This window comes from Mytilus edulis, chromosome 4, assembly GCF_963676685.1.
Source record: "Mytilus edulis chromosome 4, xbMytEdul2.2, whole genome shotgun sequence".
NCBI classification, from domain to species: domain Eukaryota; kingdom Metazoa; phylum Mollusca; class Bivalvia; order Mytilida; family Mytilidae; genus Mytilus; species Mytilus edulis.
This window is the reverse complement of record NC_092347.1, coordinates 44,428,553-44,454,419: the sequence shown is the minus strand read 5'-3', so window position 1 is coordinate 44,454,419 and position 25,867 is coordinate 44,428,553. Positions and strand designations below refer to the sequence as shown.

Here is a 25,867-nt window from a genome sequence, read left to right as displayed (position 1 = left end):
GAATATATTGAACACAGTACATTAAGATTGTTTGCAGATGACAGCATTATTTATAGGGAAATTAAAAAACCAGATGACACACTTAAATTACAGTCTGACTTAGAAGCGGCCGGCAGGTGGGAGCAGGACTGGCTCATGCATTTCCACCCTGACAAGTGCAACATTCTCAGTGTAACTCAGAAACGCAAACCTTTAGACTTTACCTATAAATTACACAATCACTCTTTAGAAAAAGTTGACTCTACAAAATATTTAGGCCTAACTCTTCAATCAAACTTAAAATGGGACAAACATATAGATAACATGACATCAAAAGCAAACCAGTCCCTTGGATTTATTCGTAGAAACCTAAAAATAGCATCACCGAAAGTTAAAGCTCATGCATATAAAGCTCTTGTTCGACCAAAATTAGAGTACTGCTCAACAATTTGGGACCCACATCAAAAACAACAAAATTTACAAATTGAAAAAGTTCAGAGAAGAGCAGCACGCTTCTCATGCAACCGCTTCCATAACACCAGCTCAGTTACTGAAATGATGACAGACCTAAATTGGTACCCACTCGAAATTAGGCGTTTACGATACAGACTTGTTTTCTTTTACAAAATTATTCATGAAATTGTTGCAGTTCCTACACATAATCTTTTGATCCCACTTGACAATAGAACCAGACATAGCAATCCACACTCATTTAGGCAAATACAAACATCTAAAGACAGTTATAAATATTCATTTTATCCACGAACAGTTATAAATTGGAATCATCTGCCACAACAAATACAGTGGAGATCAGTTCTAACCTCTCATAAATTCTGTCAGAATCTGTCAGGAGAACTGTTCTAGAACAGTATGTAGAACTGTCAGCCTGACACCTTTTAGTCAGTTCTAGGTTAGAACTGTTCTAGCTAGAACTGATTTGGTCAGTTCTACCTAGAACTGATTTGGACAGTTCTAGCTAGAACTGATCCTGACAGTTCTACCCTAGAACAGTTTTAGACAGTTCTAGCTAGAACTGACCAAATCTTTGGTCAGTTCTACTTCTAGAACAGTTCTACGGTTAGAATTGATTTCAAATTCTACGGCTAGAATTGATTTATAAATTCTACGGCCAGAATTAATTTATAAATTCTACGGCTAAAATTGATTTATAAATTCTACGGCTAGAATTGATTTATAAGTTTTAAGAAATATTTGTCAAAAGCTTCGGCAAAATAGCGATTAATATTATATAGAGTTTTGCTGTTTTGCCGGTTTTATTTCAGATTTATAATCGGCAAGAGAACATGTTTAACCCCGCCATATTCTGCATGCATGTGCCTGTTCCAAGTCAGGAGCCCGTAATTCATTTATTTTCTTTTGTTGATGTGTAACATAAAATATTTGTTTTTCTTTCATTTTTTGTACATAAATTAGGTCGTTGAATTGTTTTACATTTGTTATTCTGGGAGTCAGGATGGCTCGTTATCACATAACAAAATTATCTGACCTCATTAACCAAATGTAATATTTGTTTACGAGTAGTTTTCATACCTCGGACGGACCTGTTTAACAAAAATCTTTTGACCACATCAATCTAAACTGACATTATTTGCTCTTTCTTCCTGCAAGTCTATATAGCTGCACAGTACTTCAGTTTTAATTTTAGGTCAAGAGGGACTGTACTTTACAAGTTACAGCAATATTGGAAAACAATTTTGTTCGCATCAATTTATAGTGCCAGCATGCAGAGGCAGATCCAGCCATTTTAAAAAGGGGGGGGGGGGGGGGTTCCAACTATATGTTCCCATTCAAATGCATTGATCGTAAAAAAAAAAGGGGGTTCCAACTCCTGAACCCCCCCCCCCCTTGATCTGCCAATGAGCATGTCCTCTTTTTATTCAAAATATTGAATCGTAAACAAATATCAGTAGTTTTCATACTTCAGACTGAGTCGTATAATAAAATCTTTTGACCGTTTCAACCAAAACTTACCATAGTTGCTTATTTTTATGTAAAACTAAATAGCTGCACAGTAGTTCAGTTATAATTTTAGGTCAAGAGGGACTGTAGTATATAAATAATTACAATATTGGAAATCAATGACCACAATTTTTTTTCTCGCATCAATTGAGAGTGCAAGCATTTCCTATTTTTATTCAAAATATCGCACCAGAAACAAATATCAGTATTCATACCTCAGACTGACAGTAACATGTAATCATGTAACAAAATTATTTTTCTGCATCAATCAAAACTGACCATACTTGACAGCATCAACCAAAACTGACCATATTTGACCGCATCAACCAAAACTGACCATATTTGACCGCATCAACCAAAACTGACCATATTTGCTCTTTTTTTATGTAACTCTTATAGTCGCATAGTAAATCTGTAATATTTTTATGTAAGGATGAATTGTAAAATCATGAAAATACAAATGATAGAAATATTGGAACACAATGCTACCTAATTTCATTTGCATCAATTTAGAATGCCAGCATGTCCTCTTTTTATTCAAAATATTGCATCATAAACAAATATCAGTAGTTTTCATACCTCAGACTGACTGGTATAACAAAATAATTTGTCCGCATCAACCAAAACTGACCATATTTGCACTTTATTATCATATGTATATGATATCAATCTTAATAGCCGCAAAGTAAATCACGTATATTTTTATATCAGGATGGATTGTTTAATATAAATGAAAGCAATATTGGAAAATAAAATTATGCTCACATCAGTTTATAGTGCCAGCATGTCCTCTTTTTCATCAAAATTTTGAATCGTAAACTAATTTCCGTAGTTTTGATATCTCAGACTGACTCATGAATATAACAAAATTATTTGTCTGCATCAACCAAAACTGACAATATTTGACAGCATCAACCAAAACTGACCAAATGTGACAGCATCAACCAAAACTGACCATAATTACACTTTGTTATGTAAATCTTAATACATATATAGCCACATACTAAATCACTTATAGTAATACATATTACGATGGATTGTACAATTCAAATGACAGCAATATCAATGAATATTTGAACACATTGGCTACAAAAAAATTTCAACATCAATTTAGAATATCAACAAGTCCTCTTTTTATTCAAAATATTGAATTGTAAACAAATTTCAGTGGTTTTGATATATCAGACTGAGTGAGAGTTGTTTTAACAAAATTATTTGACCGCATCAACCAAAACTGAACTTATTTACACTTATCATGTAAATATACATGTATATGGCCTCATTGTAAACATGGTAAACCAATATTATTTCTATGTGAGGACGGATCGTATGATAAAAATGACACAATACACCTTATCGCTAATCCTGGCTGACCCGGCCTCTTGAACTTTGAAGCATACAACAATGACTTTTCCATTGTGGCGTCAGATATTTTGTTTATGACGTCAAAATTTTACGGGAACCTGTGTGATATCCAGTAATGGCAGACAAATAGCGACAAGGTGTATTTATACCATATCTAAGAATTTAGCGTGCCATTATTTCCTCTCTGTATCCATAATAATGAACCGTCATTAAACATGCTAGGGTGACTTTTGAACATGTTTACATGGTTTAAGTCAGTAGTTTGTGATGGTTTTTTTTTAAACAAAACTATTTAATGGCATCATCCAACACTCACATGACTGATTCATATACTTTATTTTAAAAATAAAATAAAAAGTACATGTATGGGAAGTTCTCTTCTTGGAATACAATGTAGTATACTGTTAATATAATTTGAAGAAGGCAAAGAAACATGCATGATTTTGTTTGTAGCCGAACTTCCAGGGGCAAATGTTTCATTCATGTTCTGATCCAGTATATTTTTCTGAGTTGCAGACTCCCAGATATCATTTATAATCGTTATGGATAAGTCTGGCTAAATTGACGAGATGGTGCAAATGTATATATATAGTTTTTTTTACGTTGTACAACACTTTTTCATTAATATCCCATAATTCATCCACTGTACAATTTTCGTTTGAACATTTGTCAAAACAGAATCTTAAATGAATGTAAATCCAAGGCAAACAAGGTAAATTACGATTAAAATTCCATGAATTAAATGCAGAGTTTTATTTATGAAGAGACTGTTAAAAACGGGGAAGTCAACGAAGAAACGTAAACAATGATGTTTCCGTATGCAATCTTATAAAAATATTTCTCCGATGAGTTGGGTAACCATCTATTCACTTCGATATTTTTACATGTAACGTAATAAAAGTCGTTTGATCAGTAAAAAATATAGAAAATCTGCTTTTTAATATATAGCAAAGTAATTGGAAGTGATTTATTTCTTCTAAATTCTAAAGTGCCCTTATTGCAGTGACGTCATTTAGAACTGTTCTACAGTCCTGACTGATTTAGTCGGTTCTGTTGACAGTTCTACGGTTAGAAGTGATTTGGACAGTTCTACCTAGAACTGATTTAGACAGTTCTACCCTAGAACTGATCCTGACAGTTCTACCTAGAACTGATTTAGTCAGTTCTACCTAGAACTGATTCTGACAGTTCTACTTAGAACAGTTCTAGGGTAGAACTGTTCTAGGTAGAACTGTTCTAGGACAGGTTAGAACAGTTCTATGACAGAATATTCTGACAGTTCTAATGAGAGGTTAGAAGTGATCTCCACTGTAGTATCATGCAGTACGGTAGAGGGATTCAAGAGTATGATCTCAGAATCTGCTCTAATCCCCATATTCTATCCCTAACTATTCTGTTATCAAATGTATATAGTTTTATCACAACTTATTTTTTCAAATGTACATACGTTATGTTGATTTTTTGATTTTGTTATTTTTGATTTTTTTGTTGCTAAATTAGTGTAAATTATAAATTTTATAGTCGACGCCCGGCGAATAATCTTCAATAATTGAAGGATCGCTAGAAACCAAAAGAAGAAGAAGAACTGCAAAAACTCATATTTATAATATTCCTCAATAAGAGTACCTTTTATCTGAAGTTATCATATATGTACATGTATCTCTAAATAAAAGACGAACAATTATACAATTTTACGCTACACGTGTATATGTAGCAAATGCACAATAAATATCATTTGATATAAGTCTTTAACGTTGACAAATAGATTTAAATAATCTAAATTGACAATTGGACATATATAATAAATCGTTGAAGGAATTCATTAAGAGCTCATATACGTATATTCTACTTATATTGTTTAAGACTAATTATGCTTGCAAAATTAATCAAATATAATCAAAACTGATTACGATCAGGAGTCTTATATATCAATAAAGTGGAATTCGGATGAACAGAAGTATAATAATCTTGAATGTTATACAAAACAATACGAAATATTATCCCCACGATTCCAATTAATAAATATCAAAATTTTAATAAAGACCGGGTGTATGAAATTATAAATTAGATATTAACTTTTGATATACATTTAGTATTACATATATCACGATTAAATACCATGTGGATATTCTAAGTCCAAAGTATACTTTAGATTGGAGTTGTTCATTTGAAACTATTTCATAGTGAAGAAACGCTGGATACATTCACTTATGGTATGTTTTATTTTTTAGTGGGAAACATTTCTCTTTTCTTAATAGCGATACATATTGTGAGACCATTCATCTAATTGTGGCATTGTGGCATCTTTGCAGTCAAAATGCATCAACTGTACGAATTTTAGCTTTATACAGCCACTGCCTGTATAAATATAAAAAAGAAAATGTGGTATGATTGCCAATGAGACAACTCTTTCCAATGACAAAGAAATTAACAACACGTCGTAAAATATAATAATTGTAAGTTCGCGGAATATTTACGTCGTCCGCTTCATGTTAACGGGGATTGACCTTTTTTTAGACATTCAGAACAAACAATCTCTACACATAAATTGATTTGTACCCCACACGAAACAGGATATAAAATTTAATGCTTGCATTTTACCTGCGTCTTAGTCTTGTACAAATTAATTTTATATTTCGAGACAATTTATAATAGATGGTTATATTAAATTGACGGTCGTAAAAGTCGTATATCTTAAACAAGCTAGTCTATACACCGAACAAATCAAAGCTCAAATCCGTAGTTTTGATCTTCATCTCAGAGCATTCATATTGTATTGTTAGAAGCTTAAAAAACTATTTTCGCATACTTTATAGGCGGTTTATCATAATGTTTTGCGAAGATAAGCAGATTTTTCTCTCTGAAATTCGACTGTTAAAGACCAGCCGTTACGATACCTATTGGTTTATAAAGGTTTCTGTTCCATCATTTGCGTTCACAACTTAATTTGAAACGTTTGTGCTTTTTTTTTTTCTTTCATAAAAGTCAATTTTGCAGCTTTTTTTTTTTAGATAAACGGGTTTCGCCATGCGTAGGGTTATTTGGTTTCTTTTTATTTAGTTTCATATATATACTATTTGTTATGTTCCAATTATTTTTCGGAAGACATGTAGCTCAAAAGGCAAGTCTCTATAAAATAAAACAGTACAGATTTTTTTTAACTATAAAGTAGCCTGTGCATAGAAAAAAACTTGCATTTCAGAGGTGACTTAATCTCAAACTATAGATTAGAATCACCCCTCCCCCGAGAAAATGAATAGCTATTGCTAAATACTATAATACGTATGAAGGATTTGCAAATTCGATAACATATTGTGCGACTTGTTATAATGTTGAATCATTAGTGACCTGCTACTAGCATAAACAATCGTTGCAATAATTCAGTTACATAATTATTATAATATATTGCCATGGAAAGCTATGCGGTTCATTTCTCCTTCACGATGTTAACTTTTTTACATGGTAAAGTTCTTCAAAGATATAAGTTTATAATTTGGTATGTAACAGACGCGGGATTCGTCTCAAAAGGGTCATCTAGCATTATATACTAGTATTTGCTTGTCTATTATATCTGTTAGACTATTCCGATGTTGTTCCATTGTTGCACCGACCAAAATGGATTGTAGAGTAAAATAAATCATCATAAATGAAATAAGTTGAATATGTTAATATTATGTATTTATTGAATGGTTTCTACAATCATTTTTGGTTGTTGTATGATCTCAAATTCATATGGCCTAGTTGCATGTATACAGTAACAGTGAAACCTGTCTAAAACGAGACTTCGTTTGGTACATTTGTTCTCAATGAATAGGACTGTTGTTCGATTCACCGAGTTTGAATTAATAATGAATACTCGTTGATTTTCCTGGTACTGGATAATACAAAAGACAGACTTTACGAGAACCGTGTGGTTAGTGCATCGGACAACTAACACAAAGGTCCCTGGTTCGATCCCCGCTCTGGGAGGAAAATTTCAGGGACTGAATTTTCGGCTCTCCCTTGGCACCATTTGCGAGTATAGTCTCGAGGAAACAATGATAGTCCGTCGGAAGGGGAGGTTAAATGGCTGACCCGTGTTAAGAGAGAGCAATATCTCTTGCACGTAAAAAACGAAAAAGAGCACGCTAATGCCGCTACAAGGCAGAACTCGCTACCGCAAAGTGGAAAGGGATTAATATTAGTTGCAATAACTTGTTTCCCAATCCACTCTAAAAAAAAAAAATGTTTAAACTAAGAAAGACTTAAAAGAAACTCATAAGAGATACCAGGCTTTTAATTTTGAACGTCAGTCTCGCGTTTCGTATACCAAAGAATCACCAGTGACATTACTTTCTTCTTCCAATACTACGACGTTTTTAATTCATTTGTTTTGTATGTTGAATGCACTTCAAATACTGAAGATAGTTAGTTTGAATTACAATGTACCAGGGGTTGTGTGTTTAGAACGGCGGACATCACGTTCATATTTGTTTTACAACTAAATCTGTTCATGCTAGTATTGTTGACCACAAGTCTTTTTAAAATCATATTCATTACAATGCACTTGTACTAAATGAAATGTGTTGTTGAATATTGAGATTTTCCTCTTCTGTGGATTTACTGCACTATGATTTTCAAGTAGATTTTATGAATTTTTCGCGACCTTAGGGGGAAACTCTTTTTGGGAAATTATGTAATTTGTCATCTTTAATAATTAGACTGGAACCCTTTCTTGAGTTTTTTTTAAATTAATTTCAAGGTAACCTTTAAATTGATCGCTATTCAAAAAGCGAATCACATGTCAGCACGCAATATCGTCATCAAGGAAAAAATATCAAATGGATGTATTCTCGTCAGAATCAACACAGTAACTGTTATTTCAAGATTTCTCGATTATTATTTAGTGATTTAATCTGCACAATTCTTCTTGTGATGCGGCGAAAAAATGGTCAACATTACTGAATTACATTGTCTATCAATTATCATCCTTTTCTTTCGAAAGATAAACTGTTGTTTTTATAGTACGAGACAAAAATTGACTTTTTTTCAGCATACAGTTTCAATATTGATTTTTTATAGAGAAATGAATTGTACAACGCAGATTATATTTCAAACAAGTACTTTCTTCTTCAAAGCATTTGTAAAGCTAATTAAATGATTTGATGTCAACTGTTTCCAACGATGGTTCTTAAAACGTGAAATCGAGGAGAAAATTGTAATTTTTAAAAGATCATTTTACAGTATAAATGAACATTATTATAAATAATTAGTGACATTTGATTGACGTGAACAGGATAACAAATTGGCATATCTCATAAAGGAAAGTTTAGATTTTTACAATATCATTCTTTCCTACGAAGATGTAGACTTTTTTCCATGTTTACATCGAGTGCTGAGGTTGTGGGTTTATCTCAAGAAGGGTCAAATATAAGACTAGAAATAAAGCTTTACCTCTAAGCACACAACATTCAGGAATTAACTGCCTTTGTAAGCTGTTGTTCAACTCTATACTTCACGAGTATGTTGCACTGTTACTCCACTGTCCCAGGTTAGTGGAGGGTTGGCGCCTTCAAATTAGTTTAACCACGCTACATTCTGTATACATGTGCCTGTCCCAAGTCAGGAGCCTTTAATTCAGTAGTTGTCGTTTGTTGCTGTATATCATATTTGTTTTCCGTTTCTATATTTTGTACAATAATCTGGCTGTTAGTTTTCTCGTTTGAATTGTTTTACATTGTCATATCGGGGTCTTTTCTTGCTCTTGATATACTCATAACACCAAGGGCAGCTGCAGTATACTCATATAAATTAACGAGAAGGGGCAGAGGGAGGAGGTATTTGCATTTCAAAAACATGTAAATGTACAGTCAAACCAGTTTTCGGACAGCAATTAAGTCTGACTTAAAGGGTTTCATTTCCAGATACTCGGCCTAATATATAATTTAAAGGTTTATATAACAGGATCGTGTTTTGGGAATCTCACGCTGACTTTTTGGAGGAGTCATTATGGACAAGAGATTTGAGCCTCAATAATTATTTCTTTACATTTGTACGTTTGTTTTACCGACCCACGTTTTTCATATCCCATTAATTGATATACATGTCTTATTAACATCATTCAGTTTAAACTATACTTATATACTAGAAAGATTTTCCACTGGATAGTATTCAAATGATTAATACCGTTCAGTGGGAAATATTACAAAAAGTTTAGTCGAAGAAAGAAAAAAATATAGGTCGGTCTGGTTAACATTTGAGATACCAGACAAGAGGAAAGAATTAAAATTGTGACAGACATGCGGAAGATAATTGCATGTCGTGTTTTACATTGTTTGAAGTACAAAAGGTCGACGTTTCTTGTTTCAATGATCTGCAATTGACTTGGCAACGTATCTGTTATTATGCTTTCAGAGTTCATGCCCATATACTGAAGGAACCTTTTAATATTTCACGATCTACTGATTTCATTCCCTAATCATTTCATTTAATCTTCTTATTCAAACGCTTTCATACACAATTTGCTAAAAAGACAATTTAACAGTGGAAAATAACTTATATCGATATAGTTAAACCTTCAATTGGTGAAATTTGTTTTGTTGAATTAGATGTTCTAGATTTTTCCTCTTTTTCAAAATCTATGATACAGCATTTGCTTATTAGTCCATCACCTCTAGTATTTTTGCGAACGTTAAAATCTTGCAAGTGTCATATTTTGAACCCCAGCTACGATTTTACTTGTGTTCCAAATTCGTTGCCTTGGACCCGAAAAATAAGATAAACATACATGTTGTCTGCTCTTTGGTCGGGTTACTGTCTTTTTGATACATCCCCATTTCCATTCTCAATTTAATAAATTTAAGACAATTGTCACAATAGAATTCGTTGATAATGAAAGAGCATAAGTCCATTGCAGTTTGGATTTTAATTTACCCATCAATTTTCATCCTCAATAATACATGTACGTAAAGATTATTAAAATGTATCATTGCAATAGTTTTTATTTAAAACCTTCTATTATAAAAATTGAGTCCGAACCTAAACAGAGAAAAGTATGGAATGAATTTCAGGATTACCATGGAAGTAAATGGACAATTCAAAATGGCGGACAAAATATCCGCAAGTAACTTGTCTGGATGAATGTTGACATACAAAAACAAGAAAAAGTAATTTATCCCAATGTGTTGATGGAATATCTTTGTTTGTTCAGCACTGGGAACATATTTTTGAATAGTTTTACTGATGGAATAAATTTGTAAATTTAAATTCTCCGGTCTTTATTTGTATATATTTTATTCCATAAACACTCATAAGTTGTTTTCAGATGATATTCGTATGTTAAAATTCGTTAATGACAAAAAATTAGAAACCTTGGGGCAATAAAACTTGATAATTAGAAACATAACAAACAGCATGTCCAACAGAAAAACCCAAAGTGGTAAATAATCACCATAAGAAACATTGTACAGAAATCTCGACTGGGAAAATGAACCTAAAACCAACTTTAAGTACTGAATGGTATAGATTTTCTACTGAACATATTTTTATGGCCCATTTATGGGCATTATGTTTTCTGTTCTGTGCGTCCGTTCGTCCGTCCGTCCATCCATCCGTCGTCTGTCCCGCTTCAGGTTAAAGTTTTTGGTCGAGGTAGTTTTTGATGAAGTTGAAGTCCAATCAACTTGAAACTTAGTACACATGTTCCCTATGATATGATCTTTTTAATTTAATGCCAAATTAGAGATTTTACTCCATTTTCACGGTTCACTGAACATAGAAAATGATAGTGCAGATGGGGGCATTCGTGTACTATGGACCCATTCTTGTTTTGTCATTCATTCAGACGGAATCTTTAGACAGGACTTTATAATTTGAATTTGAAAACGAAGAGATTTTTTGGCTACTTAAACTTGAGTGAGTGTATATATATATTGGTGGTCTGACACCTTATATATACTAAATATATTACCTTTCTTTGTGAGATTAATGTTAAACTTTATGTTTTGTTTGAATTTTTTAGTCAATTGTGTTGTGTCTCTGATGTTTGTTTACACAGTTTTGGCTGCTGGATCCTAGTTATTGTCACAGAAACATAATTTTATTATGTCTATTTGGGTTGCTGCCCAATGTTGTAAAAAAAAAGAAATTTCAACAGATGTCATACAAGAGGTGGTGTTTAGCTAGCTATAAGCCAGGAAATTGTTGACATTTATTTGGTCATCCAAAAAAGATCATTTATATATCCCTAAAAAGTACCAATTACCATATTTGGGTATAAAGCTGTTCCAAATTTAATAATTACCTCTCACGATTTTTCACGAGGTGTTAACAATATTTTGCAAATAAAGATTATCTCAGCTTTTAACCAAAGAGAAAACGAGAAAATGTATATTCATATACTAAAGCTAGATATTGCACTTTAGATTCTGTTGTATGATCGAGTGCATTTTAGTTGTACAAAATGAATAATCTACTCGGTTATAGGGTGCATCTTAAATATACTTATATCTATGTCCTCCAATTGATATAAAGGATTCTGGACAAATTAATTCAATTATTCATTCTATAGATGTGCGCTATAAAATTAGATATCTGATCTACACGCTCAATGGAAATCAGAAAATATACTCCAGCTTAATTCCTAATGAACCTAAAAGTAGAAAATAATTTCAGTTTAGCCGTTCATATTCATGAACTGAAATGTATTTGACAATCTATTACTTTTATCCACGTGACAATTAAGCTGTCTCTTTTTTTCTATGAAATTCAATATATGATCATACGCCAAACCCTACTGTAAATAATGGTAAATTGTTAGATATCTGATATTAATTAAAAAGTTTTAATAAAGAGCTTATGCGGCACGTGTGTAACAAAAGTAAAGTATATTTATTCTATATTGTGATCCATTTCTCTGACGTCAAACTGTCGTTTAAACAATGGGTAGTTTTCACAAACGTGTTATAGTGTTATACCTTCTAATTATAGTCCGTTCAGTGTATTATAGTTTATTGGACGACTTGATAATTGTGTGTCCGTTTACATTAAAAAGCATTGACCCCTGATCTAGAAAAATAAAATTGGCGGAAAGTAAGAACATTGTCATTTTATGGAGCTGTCTATGAGTGCTGTTTTTTTTAAATTTTTGATTGTATTATTTTGTTATCTTTTTAATTCTAAATAACGTCACATTTGCAGAAAAAATGACAAATATCAAGACACATACATTTTCCCATGAAACAACTTATGGAAATATTAGACTACCGTTCTGTTAGTCTGTTCTTGGGATATAACAGTCTAAAGATATAGACGTTTTTTTTCCGTCAACAGCGGTTTAAGCTACACCAGTGTGAGCAACACGACGGGTGCTACTTGTGGAGCAGGTTCTGCTTACCCTTCCGGAGCACCCGCAATCATCCCCAGTTTTAGTAGGGTTCGTGTTGCTTAGTCTTTGTTTTTCTATGTTGTTTCTTGTGTACTATTATTTGTCTGTTTGTATTTTTCCTTTTTAGCCATGGCGTTGTCAGTTTATTTCCTATCTTTGAGTTTGAATATCCCTCTTTTGAAGTATCACATTCAATTTACCTGGAGATTATCCACTCACCCCCACCCCCTAGACATACTCCATCGACTACTAGTACTACATATTTGGGGGGGGGGGGGTATATATATTGGTATCTTTCACCTCTCATTTGTAATGTTCTACAGTGAAACCTGTTTAAACCGAACCTCTTCGGGACTTGCGATTTTGTTCGGTTTTGGCTGATGTTCGGTTTTATCAGGTTCACAACGCATACAATTTGATATGAAGGTGCTTTAGAACATGTTTGGTTTATACAGGTTTTCGGTTTATGCAGGATTCGGTTTAGTAAGGTTTCACTTTATTTATACAAAATCTTTTTTTTTCATATAGAACACTGCCCGTAATAAGTAATTTATTTACTTGAAATTAGACTAGCAAGTGATGACGACAGACGGTTTTACAGTTATCTGGATTTTTTTTAAAGCGTTTTACCTTACTATGCGACAAAATCCAAACGGTTGAACGTGCGAATAGTGAATGACGTCATTATATCAAAGGAAAAAGAATTACAATTATAAAAAAAAATGATTACAAAACTATCTACCGGGCATTAGTCTAAAATGATTGGGGAATGAAAATAAAAAAAATGCTTCAGTCTTTTTAATAAGAAATAAAAAATACTGAGATTTAATTTCAAATTACTATTCCATTTATTGTTAACTGAGGATGCTTTAAACAGGATAAAAATGTATGCTGACAGTTTGCTTAAATTTTCATACATCTAGGGAATCATATCATCAATGTTCTTATACCAAACATGAATTTCTACAAAGTCATATGTTTAACCATAAAAACAAACAATAAAAGAATAAATAAAGTTAATCCTACATTTTAAACAACTGACTTGCATTGGAGAACAATGATGCAGCATAGATTTCCCAGAAGTAACATTAAGTTGATTTGTTTTGTTCACTATGAGTTGTATTATACATAAGTAAACTCCACTTTGCACGATTTTGTGCATCACGTTTTTAGGATTAGTGTTTTAATCTGTAGATGAGTGTTGAAAGTCTTACCAATCTGATTCTTGGTTTATTTATAATAATTATATTAAGGTGGTACCCAACACTTTCACTAAAATTAATTTGGCTCGTTTAATTTTCATAAAATTTTGTAAAAGTATTTACTTTGACCCTTTAACAAAAATATAAAAATTTCAAAAATTTTGAAACAACCGTTTTGTCAGAAATATTACACTGGTTATATAGCAGTTTGACAAACAGCAATTTTGATCATTGAGAAGCTTAAAATTCCTTTTACAACACAACGTAATTAAAACGTTTAGCTGACTTTACAGAGTTATCTCCCTGTAGTGTTAGGTACCACCTTAATTGTCAGCTATTCTCTGAACCTTTGCTTTTATTGGATTTTAGAGAATAAAGTCTTAGTGACGTATTGTAACAGAGTTGAAACTTGGTCGGTTGATTCCACTCATTCTGTAACCGATGGATTACTCCTGTATGTGCATCGTCGGCATGTCCACTTCAATTTATCATTTTTAGGTCAAAAGGTTGGTTGACCACTATTCAAATGACACAGAGTTAACAGGGTGATCGAGCAGATTGTTAGCCTAAAAAAACCAGCTATCAACTGAGGCGAACGAATGTCTCTTCGGGGGTTAACCATCTGCTCGATCACCTTCTCAGCTATGTGTCATTTGTATAATGGTCAATGTGTTGATGTCCGTATGATTTACGAAAGGAAAATTTCAACTTCACCTTTTGAAACTTGAGTGTCCCTTTGGCATCTATCGCCTCTCTTTCTTTCTAAATTTTTGTATTTTTTATCAAATTGTCCTCTAAAATACTCACACAGCCTATTGAAACTTGCATTTAGGCCTATGGGTTGGTCGATTTTAGGCAATATACACACACTTCTACCAATAATCATGGTGTAATAATTGACTTATACATGCAAGTGCATATTGATATAAGTTAATTAATATCTATAACATTGTCAATACAACGCTATAATTATTAATTACCTACCTACACAAACAATGTCTGTGCATACCTAACTTAAGGTTAGTAAGGTCATTCGACAAACCATATTATACTAATAATGAATACCACTGTGGTATTTTGGAATGCATAGGCAACAGGGTAGGGGAAGTAATTTCATAATCATTATTTTCATTTCCTTGATTAATCATAATGCATTTAAAACTGTTTATAATCACAAAAGTTGTAACTTGGAACAACTTAGAATATATCTTTCCTTCTCATTCATAAAAACAAAGGGTGACTAGGGAATGGAAATGTGGTCATGGCAGATCTTTTTTTCGACCGACAGGAAACCCTTGCCAAAGTTGGACATTCGTTTGGTTGTGCGGGATGTATCAAGCACGCAACCACGTCCGGTTAGAATGGGGACGTTAATTCCAATGCCTCATGTTGAATGAGTGTCACGCTCCGAACCCTTGCAGCAATTCTTTCAGGGATCCGTAGGTTGCCTGTTGCAAGGCAAAATTTCTGTCCATATCCAATATATCCTCAATTTCCAGTGACAGTCGAAATTTTCCAGACCTTCATCCTAGACGACCACTATTACAAGACTGACCTTCCTTTTGTATCTAATGTCAACTTGTTCTCGTCCTGATTATGGATCATTATGCATAACATATTTGCCACTGGACGTTAAGCAACCAATATAGACTTGCTACAATTCCCTTTCTATTATTTCTTTCTTACTAATTTATATGTTTACTGATAAGTGTCAGCCTACTGATTGCCCTTGGAGAAAGTCAGTATATTTGTAATCTCCTAGTTATAGCAGTAAAATTATTAAAGGGGTAAAATTGAAAAAAAAGAAAAAAAACATAATTAGGACGGGACATGTAGCAAGTTTACAACCAATACTCAATCAATCTCATTCAAAAACGTGTTTAGTTACAATTGTACGATTGAAATGTTAACCTTTTTTGTAACTAGAAGTATTAAATAGCCTTTGGTTATTGTATCCTTAAAAGTTCAAAATTTTAATCATAAATATTATTCAGATAATCATATAACGGCATCACAATTAGAATTATAACCCCTATATGCATTGAAATATGTTTAATTGACACTCATACTTTCAAATTGATAACTGATAAAATCAAAAAATAAATTTTACCTTTATTAATAAAAAAAAGTATGCTTAGAATAAAATTGGTTTCAAGTTTTATTTTTATATATTTCATATATAGAAATACATTGACGAAACAATAACTCCATGCATTTTACGTTTTCCATTAATCGGTTCCTAATCCGACCTTGCTTTCCGGCAATTAATCTGTGATGTAGCAATTATTTTCGATATTGTTACGTTTTCGACGGAATCGTAGTTGGTGTCTTCTATTTAATCATGAACTTTGTGATTACATTCTTAATCAATGTATTTATGAATTCTTAATATTAACTTTACAAATGCATTTTTAATTGCATTTGTACGCTTAGATCTTTATTTCATTTAAATATAATGATTTTAAGTGTTTAATTTGATTTAATTTATCAAATGCTTTTATTGTATCCTCTTAATTAATTAAAAGTACGTATAGTATTCAATAAAACAATTTAAGTATTACATTAAGTTCCTTTTCATCTGCAGTTACTAATAAAATGTTTGTAATGCTTATGAATGAACAATTTAATTTTTGTATATTTTCAGACAAGTTTACGCTCAAGTACTAAATAAATTGCTATAAGAAGGAGAGCGTGTACCATTTGGAAATCGTTTATTTTTATACAATAAAAACAAATCAAGGCGTTAATGAGAAGTATCGTCAATATTACTATTCTCATTGAAAACACTTGCTGGCTTGTATTGATTGGTTGATAAAATTATATATGATATTTGAATATGTCTGTAATACCAGTGGCACAAGCCAATGAGAAGGGGCGTATCGATTCAACAGAACATCTGCTCCGAGAGGTTCCTGTTGCATTCGCAGATCCAAACGAACGAAATGTCAAGCTCACTAAAGCAATACGGATCTCCGATGACAAAAATGAAAATGACATGGACACAGTCAACAACCACAAAATCTCTGATGAATTGAAAATAAGACAACCTATTATTGATGGAAAGATTAATAGAGCTTATACATCGCCAGATATTGAATTGCAAAGCTATAATATTAATGAAGATGTAAACAGCAATTGTAGTGATAAAGGTGTGATTGAGCGGAGTCAGTCACAGAGCATGTCGGCAGTTTCGAACTCACGCCTGCAATCAGATCGACTTTTGCATTCGGATGACGAGGATAAAACATATACAACAGAAAATGGCGTCAAAATTGAGGACAGTAAATCAAAAGAAAAAGAATCAGCTCTTTCAAATATTGGAGCGGACTACATGCGCGTTAATGGTGCCATTGGATCATTTCGGCAACTCCAGAAACCTCAATCTATGCAGTCTTTGCCTACATCCTCTAAAATGAGCTACACTAACGAGGATAGCGGAATAGCACCTCTTGTCGTGGGCGGTGAAGGTACTAAGTATGGCATGGATGACAAGCAAAACAAAGAAAAACAAAAACCTAACGTTGGTTATAGACTTGGAAAAAGGAAAACATTGTATGAAAAAAGACGGAAAATTTCAGATTATTGTCTAGTGATTGGGATTTCAGGAATTGTCTTGATGATTGTAGAAACGGAATTAACAATGGCAAAGGTGTATGATAAGGTACGTAAAATCTGCATGTCATATGTTTTCAATTAATTGCACACGTCTAAATATGTTTACAAGAGATATGCGCATATCATGTGTAGGCATACAACATCATTAACTTTTCACATAGTTTAATTATGAAGTTCATATAGTAATAAGACAGCAGCATGAAATGATAAGAAAGTCAGCACATGTTCAGTAAATTTCCACTTTTCAAGAATTTAATTTCATGGGCAAACCAAAGCAGGTTTCATTTTTATGTTAGATACATGGGATGTTGCGTTAAGGTTGCACCCATTATAATACATTTTAACAGATGAACCCAGTATTAAAAGTGTTCCAAATGTGTTTGGCAATGGTCATTCAATTTTACTATATTTCTTTGCAACAAATTATTAAAAATGTGGTAGGAGTATTTTGTTTACATCTTTGACATATGGAGAATATTTTTGTCATCTTTCCAACAATCCATTTTAGAAAAATCGATTGTCTTGATGAAGCAAACAATATAAAATGATGTCATTACATAGTTTCAATTCATTAAGCGTTATTCAGTCCCATAATCAGAATAGACGTGTCGCAATTTGTCATTATCAAGGGAGAGTGGTGGTGTCCTGGTATTATTATAAGTATAATGAGATTGATAATCGGGCCAAAAAGGTAAAATTAAAACTTTGATCCCTGAAGCATAACCATTTTAGTAATCATCAGTTTCATCATCAAAACCACTTTAATTATTAATGATGAAACCTTCAAGAAATCGGTATTAAAATTTACAGAGCGTGGTCTAGAAGCTGTGGATTATTTTCAGATGACATTTCCCTCAAAATAAAGACTTGATTGACTTACGTACGCATTAATGAATTGAAATAGCAAAAGCAATTTTGTCATTATTGATTTTGATAAAGTGCCCAGAAATCTGTAAATGACATGTACAATGTATCTGAGTGAAATTGACATTTCAGAATGAAAGCGATGATATTTACAAAAGTTCATGGAACACACACGCGTCTCAGATTAATGGGTTGAAACTAATAAGCATTTTTTTTAGCAGATCGAAAAGGCGATAAACAAACATTATACTGATCGTGGTACTTTCTCGTATGTGTACTTTTAATTAGTAAGATATTGATATAACAATAAAGAATGGTAATAATAATCACTCTGACCTGATTATATTGATAAATAAACCATAAAAGTTCGATCTACTGAAGAATTCAATATTTTCAAGATATGACTATTGAAGAAAACGTCACTGCTTGTTGACGAAGTAAAACAAACATGCTGACGAGTTAGCTTTCAACTTATTAATTGTCAGTTATGTGTGAAAAAAATTTGTTAACAGGTGGTAAAGCTTAAAATATCTGAATTAAAGCAATAGCTAACACATACTTCTATTTTCAAGAATGAAGTTACGTACAGACTAAATGAAATATGCTTAAGGTCAGCATTGGAGAGAGAGATCTTCATTCCTGTATCTTTCAATTTTGGACCAATATTCTTCAACATTTTGATAATTTAGCACACCATTATTCTCTTCTTAATTTTTTGTCAATTTTTCTCTATTCTTGATTTTTGGCCCATATTATTTATTTTCTGTGAACACCATTCAGACCCTCACTTTAATCATCGCATAAGACTTTCGACTTCTCAGATTTGTAATGATTTGAGGCCTTTTATAGCTGACTATGTTGTTTGGGATTTGCCCATTTTTGAAGGCCGTACGGTTACATATAGTTGTTAATGTCTGTGTCATTTGGTCTCTTGTCTCATTAATAACCCTACCACATCTTCTTTTTTTATATTAACAAATAACTTTTTAACAAATTTCTCAAATGTATCACTTCTTTCTTAGTTTTGGTGTTAAAACAGTAAAAGCTTATCGTTGAAAAATCCATCAGTAAAAGCTTTAAGAATTAATTATTCAAAATTCGAGTAATGCTGTGACAGTACTACCTTCAGTGGTGTTACATTTCAATATGACTGTAAGTTGGTTTACATGTTGTGACAAGCAAGCCACGCGGTTAGTCTAGAGGATTACCTCTGGCATATGAAAATGCATGACAATCATGTGATATATACAGGAATCCCTGAAAGCAAACAGTAAAACTATTTCGGTGTTTCTAGCTCCTATCTCACTAATGAGATTTTATGACAAACTGGCACTGACTTCAAGGGAAATGCGACAGATTACACAAAAGCTATATAATTGATGAATAAGTAATATATTATTGAATGCTTATCGCGTATAATAATTTTTGAAAATCGCACTGTGCCAATGTCTAATTTTACATCTATAATCACAAATTAATTCCATAGAGTCCAATATAAATTGCGAAACCTGATACCTTCTGTCCAATATACCCATGATAAGGAACTTGCTTGTATTTTCATTAAGTAGTTATTTTCTGCGGTTATGCCATTTATCAAGGTTATCATAGTAAAGGTTTAAGAGTCTAATTTTGAATGGAAAACCCGTTATAGTCATTAATGGATCGTTTAGTATCAGCATGATTGAAAAAGTTCATGTCGTTTTTGTTTTGTTGTTTGTTGTTATTTTGAGGGGCTGTCAAAAAAATGTGTCAGTATTTTGACTAAAAATGTAGGCCTTGCTCATGGTTGAAGGCCGTACGGTGACCTTTAGTTATGATTTTTGTGTCATTTTGTACTCTTATGAAGAGTTGTCTCTATGGCAATCATACCACATCCTCTTTTTTTTTTTATATAAGTTTGCGATCAGAGTAAAGCTATTTTAACGCAATATTCAACCTTCAGGTGAAAAGTTTAAAGGATAATGAAAACGCTTTTCAAAGTGAGGTTTCCATAGTTAATTTTGTGTGGTTTTAACATCAGATGTGCATGTGTGTGTGTGTGAGTGAGAGAGATAGTCTAAGAGTGTTTACGGGTATTCACGGGTAGTTTTGTTCGAGAAAAACAATCAGTTTTGAAAGATCTGTAAGCCTTAAACTGTATAGAAAGTTCTGAAAACAATTTCCTACAATGTTTGGATATAATCAAAAACGCAGGCTACATATTCGAAATGGTTTATACTGTGTTTGTTACTCTTGACATCGCGGGAAAAAAACATGCGAGGGAGGATATAAATTGGCAGCGTGCTATTTTTAGCCTGAAAAAATAGAATGCATCTTGCTAACCTGTTTGAACAAGGACGTTGTCTCTACTGTAATCACAAATTCCGATCAGCATTGCTTGCATGAGAAAAAGAGATACAAATGAATAATGCATTCTGGGTAATTACGTGCACTGTGCTTCATCTGTGTCCAGCAGACTATACTTACTATAGAAGTGTAATTTTTTAAATATGTGCGAATGTTTCTTTGTAACGATATCATCTCGGACAGTTATGCATGGTAACTGTCTGTTTTGTTCCATATCTGGCAACGGCTTGCAAATGCCTCAAAATATATGTTTGTACTGGCAATTATTATTAAGTTTCGTTTGTTAATGGTCCGTAAATGCTTGTCAGTTTTCTGACCATCATCATAATCATTTTCTCTAATTGTGAATCTCGTTATATTTAATAAATTCTGTTATGCTTGATCAATATTTTGTTCACCACACGTTGCATAAATCGTTGAGTGTGATTTTCAACAAAGTGTATTCGGAATAATACTGGAGGTGTTTTTTCATCGATTTATATAAAAAAAAATATTCAATGCGATTTTTATCTCCTTTTTTATTGTTCGTTACAAAAAAATTCAAATGCACGGGAATTTAAGACGAAGCACCAAAAAATATATTTAAAGGACAAAAGACACGAATAAAGCCCGATCTAAGAGAACTAGCAGATACTGGAAGCTTTGCTAAATTATCAATCAGTACACATCCCAAGGATTTACTGGTAATACGTCATAAACTGTCTGAAAAAATATTACCTAGTTCAATGCCAATATATATTACATAAAACCCAAAAAAGGTAGGACAATAACTTTTCCTAAATGTATTGAGCAAAGACAGAATCAATATTAGTACCGATAAAATGAATCCTTTGAGAGTAAGTGTATTCAAACTGAATCAATGAGTTAACATGGATCGTTTCTAAGTTTACTGGCTTTATAGAAAACATTACCGAATTTGTGATGTAATATTCCATTTTTTCAACTGGTACAACCAAACTTAAAAAAATATGAAGGAATTCAGTAAACGTATTAAGGGAAGAAATCCCTGACTTAATAATTTGTCACATTTATTACTGAAATTATAGCACAATTCCGTTTACACGTCACAACATATAAAGAATTCATGAAGGAAAATAACGGTTCACCATTGAAGTCAATCAAATTATTGTCCTTTAGTTTACAATACTGATATTTATAGTTAATCAGCGTTGGAGGAATATTAAGAGACCATACATAATGCATGGTGATTTGAATCACTAGTTACACATTTCCAGTCTAATAACAGTGTGGGTTTTATTCTGTTCGTCTATTCTGAACTTTTATGTTCCCATTTTGTATATAAATTAAAGTTCAATGTCCTATCTTTCAGTAATAGTTTTGAGATGCACATTTTTTATTCTGTACGTGGTTCGGTTCTGGATGATGTGTGATGAAATCTTAGCATCATCTGATTTGCATTTTAATTGAAGGAGTAGACTAAAGACAAATAAATTTCTATAGATGATACATGTATAACGTCCTTGTCTAAAGTGGCAATTGACATTAATCGTAGACCAACATATATTTTTACACCATAAATATGACCATAAGTGTCGACTTTTAAAGTGTCGTTTTGACTCAATTTGCTAAATTTTAAGTTACACGTATTACCCTTAAAATGAAGCGTATTTATTTAATAAAAAGGAAGCAAATTTCGTAAAAATGTTCATCAATATAACGTCTGTGATCTATATTGGATACCTGCGAAAAAGTTTGTAAATTATGTACATCTGTGCTTTATATCGTTAAGATTGGCCATGCTGTTAGAATAGAATATATTATTTTTAACCATGCTAATTGGATTATTCATAATTGCGTTAACGACAAAAACTCACGTTTTCGCAACGTGTTGTGCGTACATTTGAACCGAAATGACAATCCCGATCCAATACTATAATTCAGTTAATATTTACAATGCATAAATTCATTAGGTTTTGCAAATACTGCTTTTGTAGCTCATAAACTGAATAAACAACGTATTCTCAGGTTTCCTTACAAACACGCAAGCTCATGTGGTATTTAAGCACATTATTTGTTTGAAACCCGAAGTCTATCGGTCATATATATTGTCGGAAATAGCAATTCAGAGACTATAACCACATTCAAGATCGCTCATTGTAATGCAACATCCAGCCATAGATTGTTATCTAGGGAATAAAAATCAATGTATCGATCATATTCTAATGCGCCACTTCTCAATTCAGCCTTTTTTAAGCCAAAAGAGAGAGCGTTAGAGCGTTTGATCTCTCTTATGACCATAAAAAGTTACTAATTGCAGCTCGCTGGTTTTACTTGTGAATGTCAATGCATATTTGACATTTATTTAAATATAGAATTGACATTTAAAGCAATTGTGTTAAGTGCGCGAACTTGGTGGTATTTCTGCAGTATCCTGTCGTTTTAATCACAATAGGTTAATAGCTTTATGTGTTAAAACTTAAATTAAAGCATTGGATATCTGACATTTTCGCCTCGTAGACCTTAGCATAGATGAGTGAGCAGTCATATATTGAAGACACGTAGAGACTAGATAGGTACCGAGAAGATTGCAATATCATAGTAACTATAATGAATAAAGGAGATGTGTGCTATTCGTTAATTACAGCATCTAAACGACAAATACCCTTTATAATATAGAGCAAACTATATAGCTTTCATTAATAGTCAAATGAATATGAGCTTTTGCAAGGTTAACTATTTCCGTGAGCACCCAGTGCCCGTCGTATACAAAAATGCTAGCTGTAATGAAAGAAATGTCAATTCCACATCGTCATGCCAAAGTCTTTTTTATATAGCGATCTATACCGTTACGGTAAGGGTTTGTTCATTGTTGGAGACCATACAGTGACATAAAATTGCGTATGTCCTTTCGTGGATAGATGTGTTGTTGACCTTCATACCACATTTTCTTTTCATATCAAATTTGGTACTAAACGTGCTCTAATAGAAAACATAAAATCTATATTGATACAAACAAAACGCAGCTTAAATTGAAGATGAACTTACGCTACCAGGTCATAAATAATGAACCATCGTTTCTCTATATGGATGGCTCATTTTTTTTTTAATTTAAAGAATGGTTTATGAAAATCAGTTTTTTATTTCAGCAACCTTTAAAGTATAAAATACATTGTATATATTGTTAACCTTCAAGTTAGCTTGATTAAAAGGTCGTCGAACTATAATACTTTAAAAGTCATTCATATAACTTGGAATTTTAAAGACTTCCTGTTATTTAATTTACATCTGTAAATCAAAATTAAATGCACAATAAAACAAATTAGCGATCTGTATACAAAACTTGCAAAAAATGCACAAAAATCAATAAACTGTTTTGCTATTTCCTTGACTTGGAATATTTGATAGAAGATTTTCTATGTAAGACAAAAAACGCATCGATCAAATGAAAGCAGACGACAAATCAAAGGAAAACTGCATAGTTTAATAACGTTATTGGAAATAGACATTAATTGCATTGCACAATCGTAAAGGTCACATACCAATCTCAAAGAATCTTTCCGTTTGTAACCTTTGTATAAATATAAACAGATTTTTTAATGTCTAATTATATAGATAGTAAAAAAACATTGCCTCTCAATTAAATTAGAGGGGATAACTACAAAAAGGCTACATATTATCGACAACTTTAACACAAACGTAATTATACCGTCAACGATAAGACAGTAAAAGCAACACATAAATCCTAGTCTGTCAAAACAAAACAAGAAACAAGAGAACACAAACGGATTTGAAAGGAGGGTAGGGATGGGAAGAGCATTTGAACAAACAGTAAGACGGTAAAGACGACACATAAATCAGAGCCCGTCAATACAAGAAACAAGAAACATGAAAACACAAACGGATTCGAAAGGAGGGTGGGGATGGGAGGAGTAAATAATATAAGAACAAACAATAAGGCAGTAAAGGCAACCAATAAATCCTATCCCGTCAATACAAAACAAGACACCAGAGAACACAAATGGATTTGAAAGGAGGATGGGGATTAGAAGAGTATAATATTAGAACAATCAATAAGACAGTTAAGGCAACAATGGATTTAAAAGGGTTAGGGATTGGAAGAGCAGTTGAAAAATTGTGCAAACGACTGTTGAGACTTTCTATAAAAACCCAACACAAACTTATTGATCAGAAGGTACTAGTAACTATATGTGTCTGATATTTATAAGGTTTGATTTCCCCTAGAGGAAACGTGTATGTGTGCAAATGTATAATGCATAATAATTTTCAGTAGAATTCTAAAGGGAGATTGGAATCTATACTTTTAATGTTTACTGATACATGATTGTGCAGTATAAAACATCCATGATTTACTACCTCCGATGTAAATATCTGTGTCATCGTAAACCTTCATATCAACAAGGAACGACAAAATAAAGTAACCCAAAACCATCTAAGGCCATTTCCGTCGGCAATGGATGATGCAACTATCTATTTTGTTTTATATTTCTCATAATTGGAAAAAAAAACCATCCATTTTGTACGAACATTCAGTTCATATATAGATATAATGATTATAGGGTTTTCGGCTTGTGCCACAGCCTCACCAATATCATATTAACAGAAGAGGAATTCTCAAAGTGAGCATTTGAACATAAAATCTAAAAAAGGAAACTACAGACAACAACATTAAAAAAAGAGAAAAGTCGGAATTAAAAACATCAGTCTATTACACATAATACACGATTCATTTATTAATCATGGAAAATACTTTACTAATAGGTTAAGGTCCTCACAATCAATAAAATCATATGAAAGGCAATATTTACAAAAAGAATTTTAATGACTTATCATAGAAATGGCTAACTATTATCGAAATTACATCTCTTTCAACTTGAAGTCAAACGTTAGGTAGCTGTTTGCTTTCTTAATATACCTTTGTGATTGATTAGAATATTTGTTCTAATGCTGAAACTGTTTATATAACCAACGTACAGCTTACACAACAAAGTAGAACTGCTTATAATCATCGATTTCATTTAGAATAAAATCTGACGCTGATATTTAGATATTGCAAATACTTTTACGTAAAAGAAAGAAAATGCAAATCTGTTAAATAATGTCAGCATTGAGCTGTTTTCTACTCTTTGGCCAGGTTGTTGTCTCTTGCATGTACACATTTCCAGTTTAATTT

At 32.5% G+C, this 25,867-nt stretch overlaps 1 protein-coding gene across 5 annotated transcripts in view; it reads left to right on the top strand.

Annotated features, from left to right (window-relative positions):
* Positions 1-25,867, top strand: part of LOC139519750 (small conductance calcium-activated potassium channel protein 2-like) — a 174,721-nt gene that overhangs the window by 104,106 nt on the left and 44,748 nt on the right. For all 5 annotated transcript variants that reach the window (XM_071312003.1, XM_071312004.1, XM_071312001.1 and 2 more), the window contains one exon: positions 16,535-17,551. In XM_071312003.1, the coding sequence (XP_071168104.1) occupies positions 16,727-17,551 (825 nt within the window). In that variant the 5' untranslated portion in view covers positions 16,535-16,726. The remainder of the gene's footprint in view (positions 1-16,534; positions 17,552-25,867) is intronic.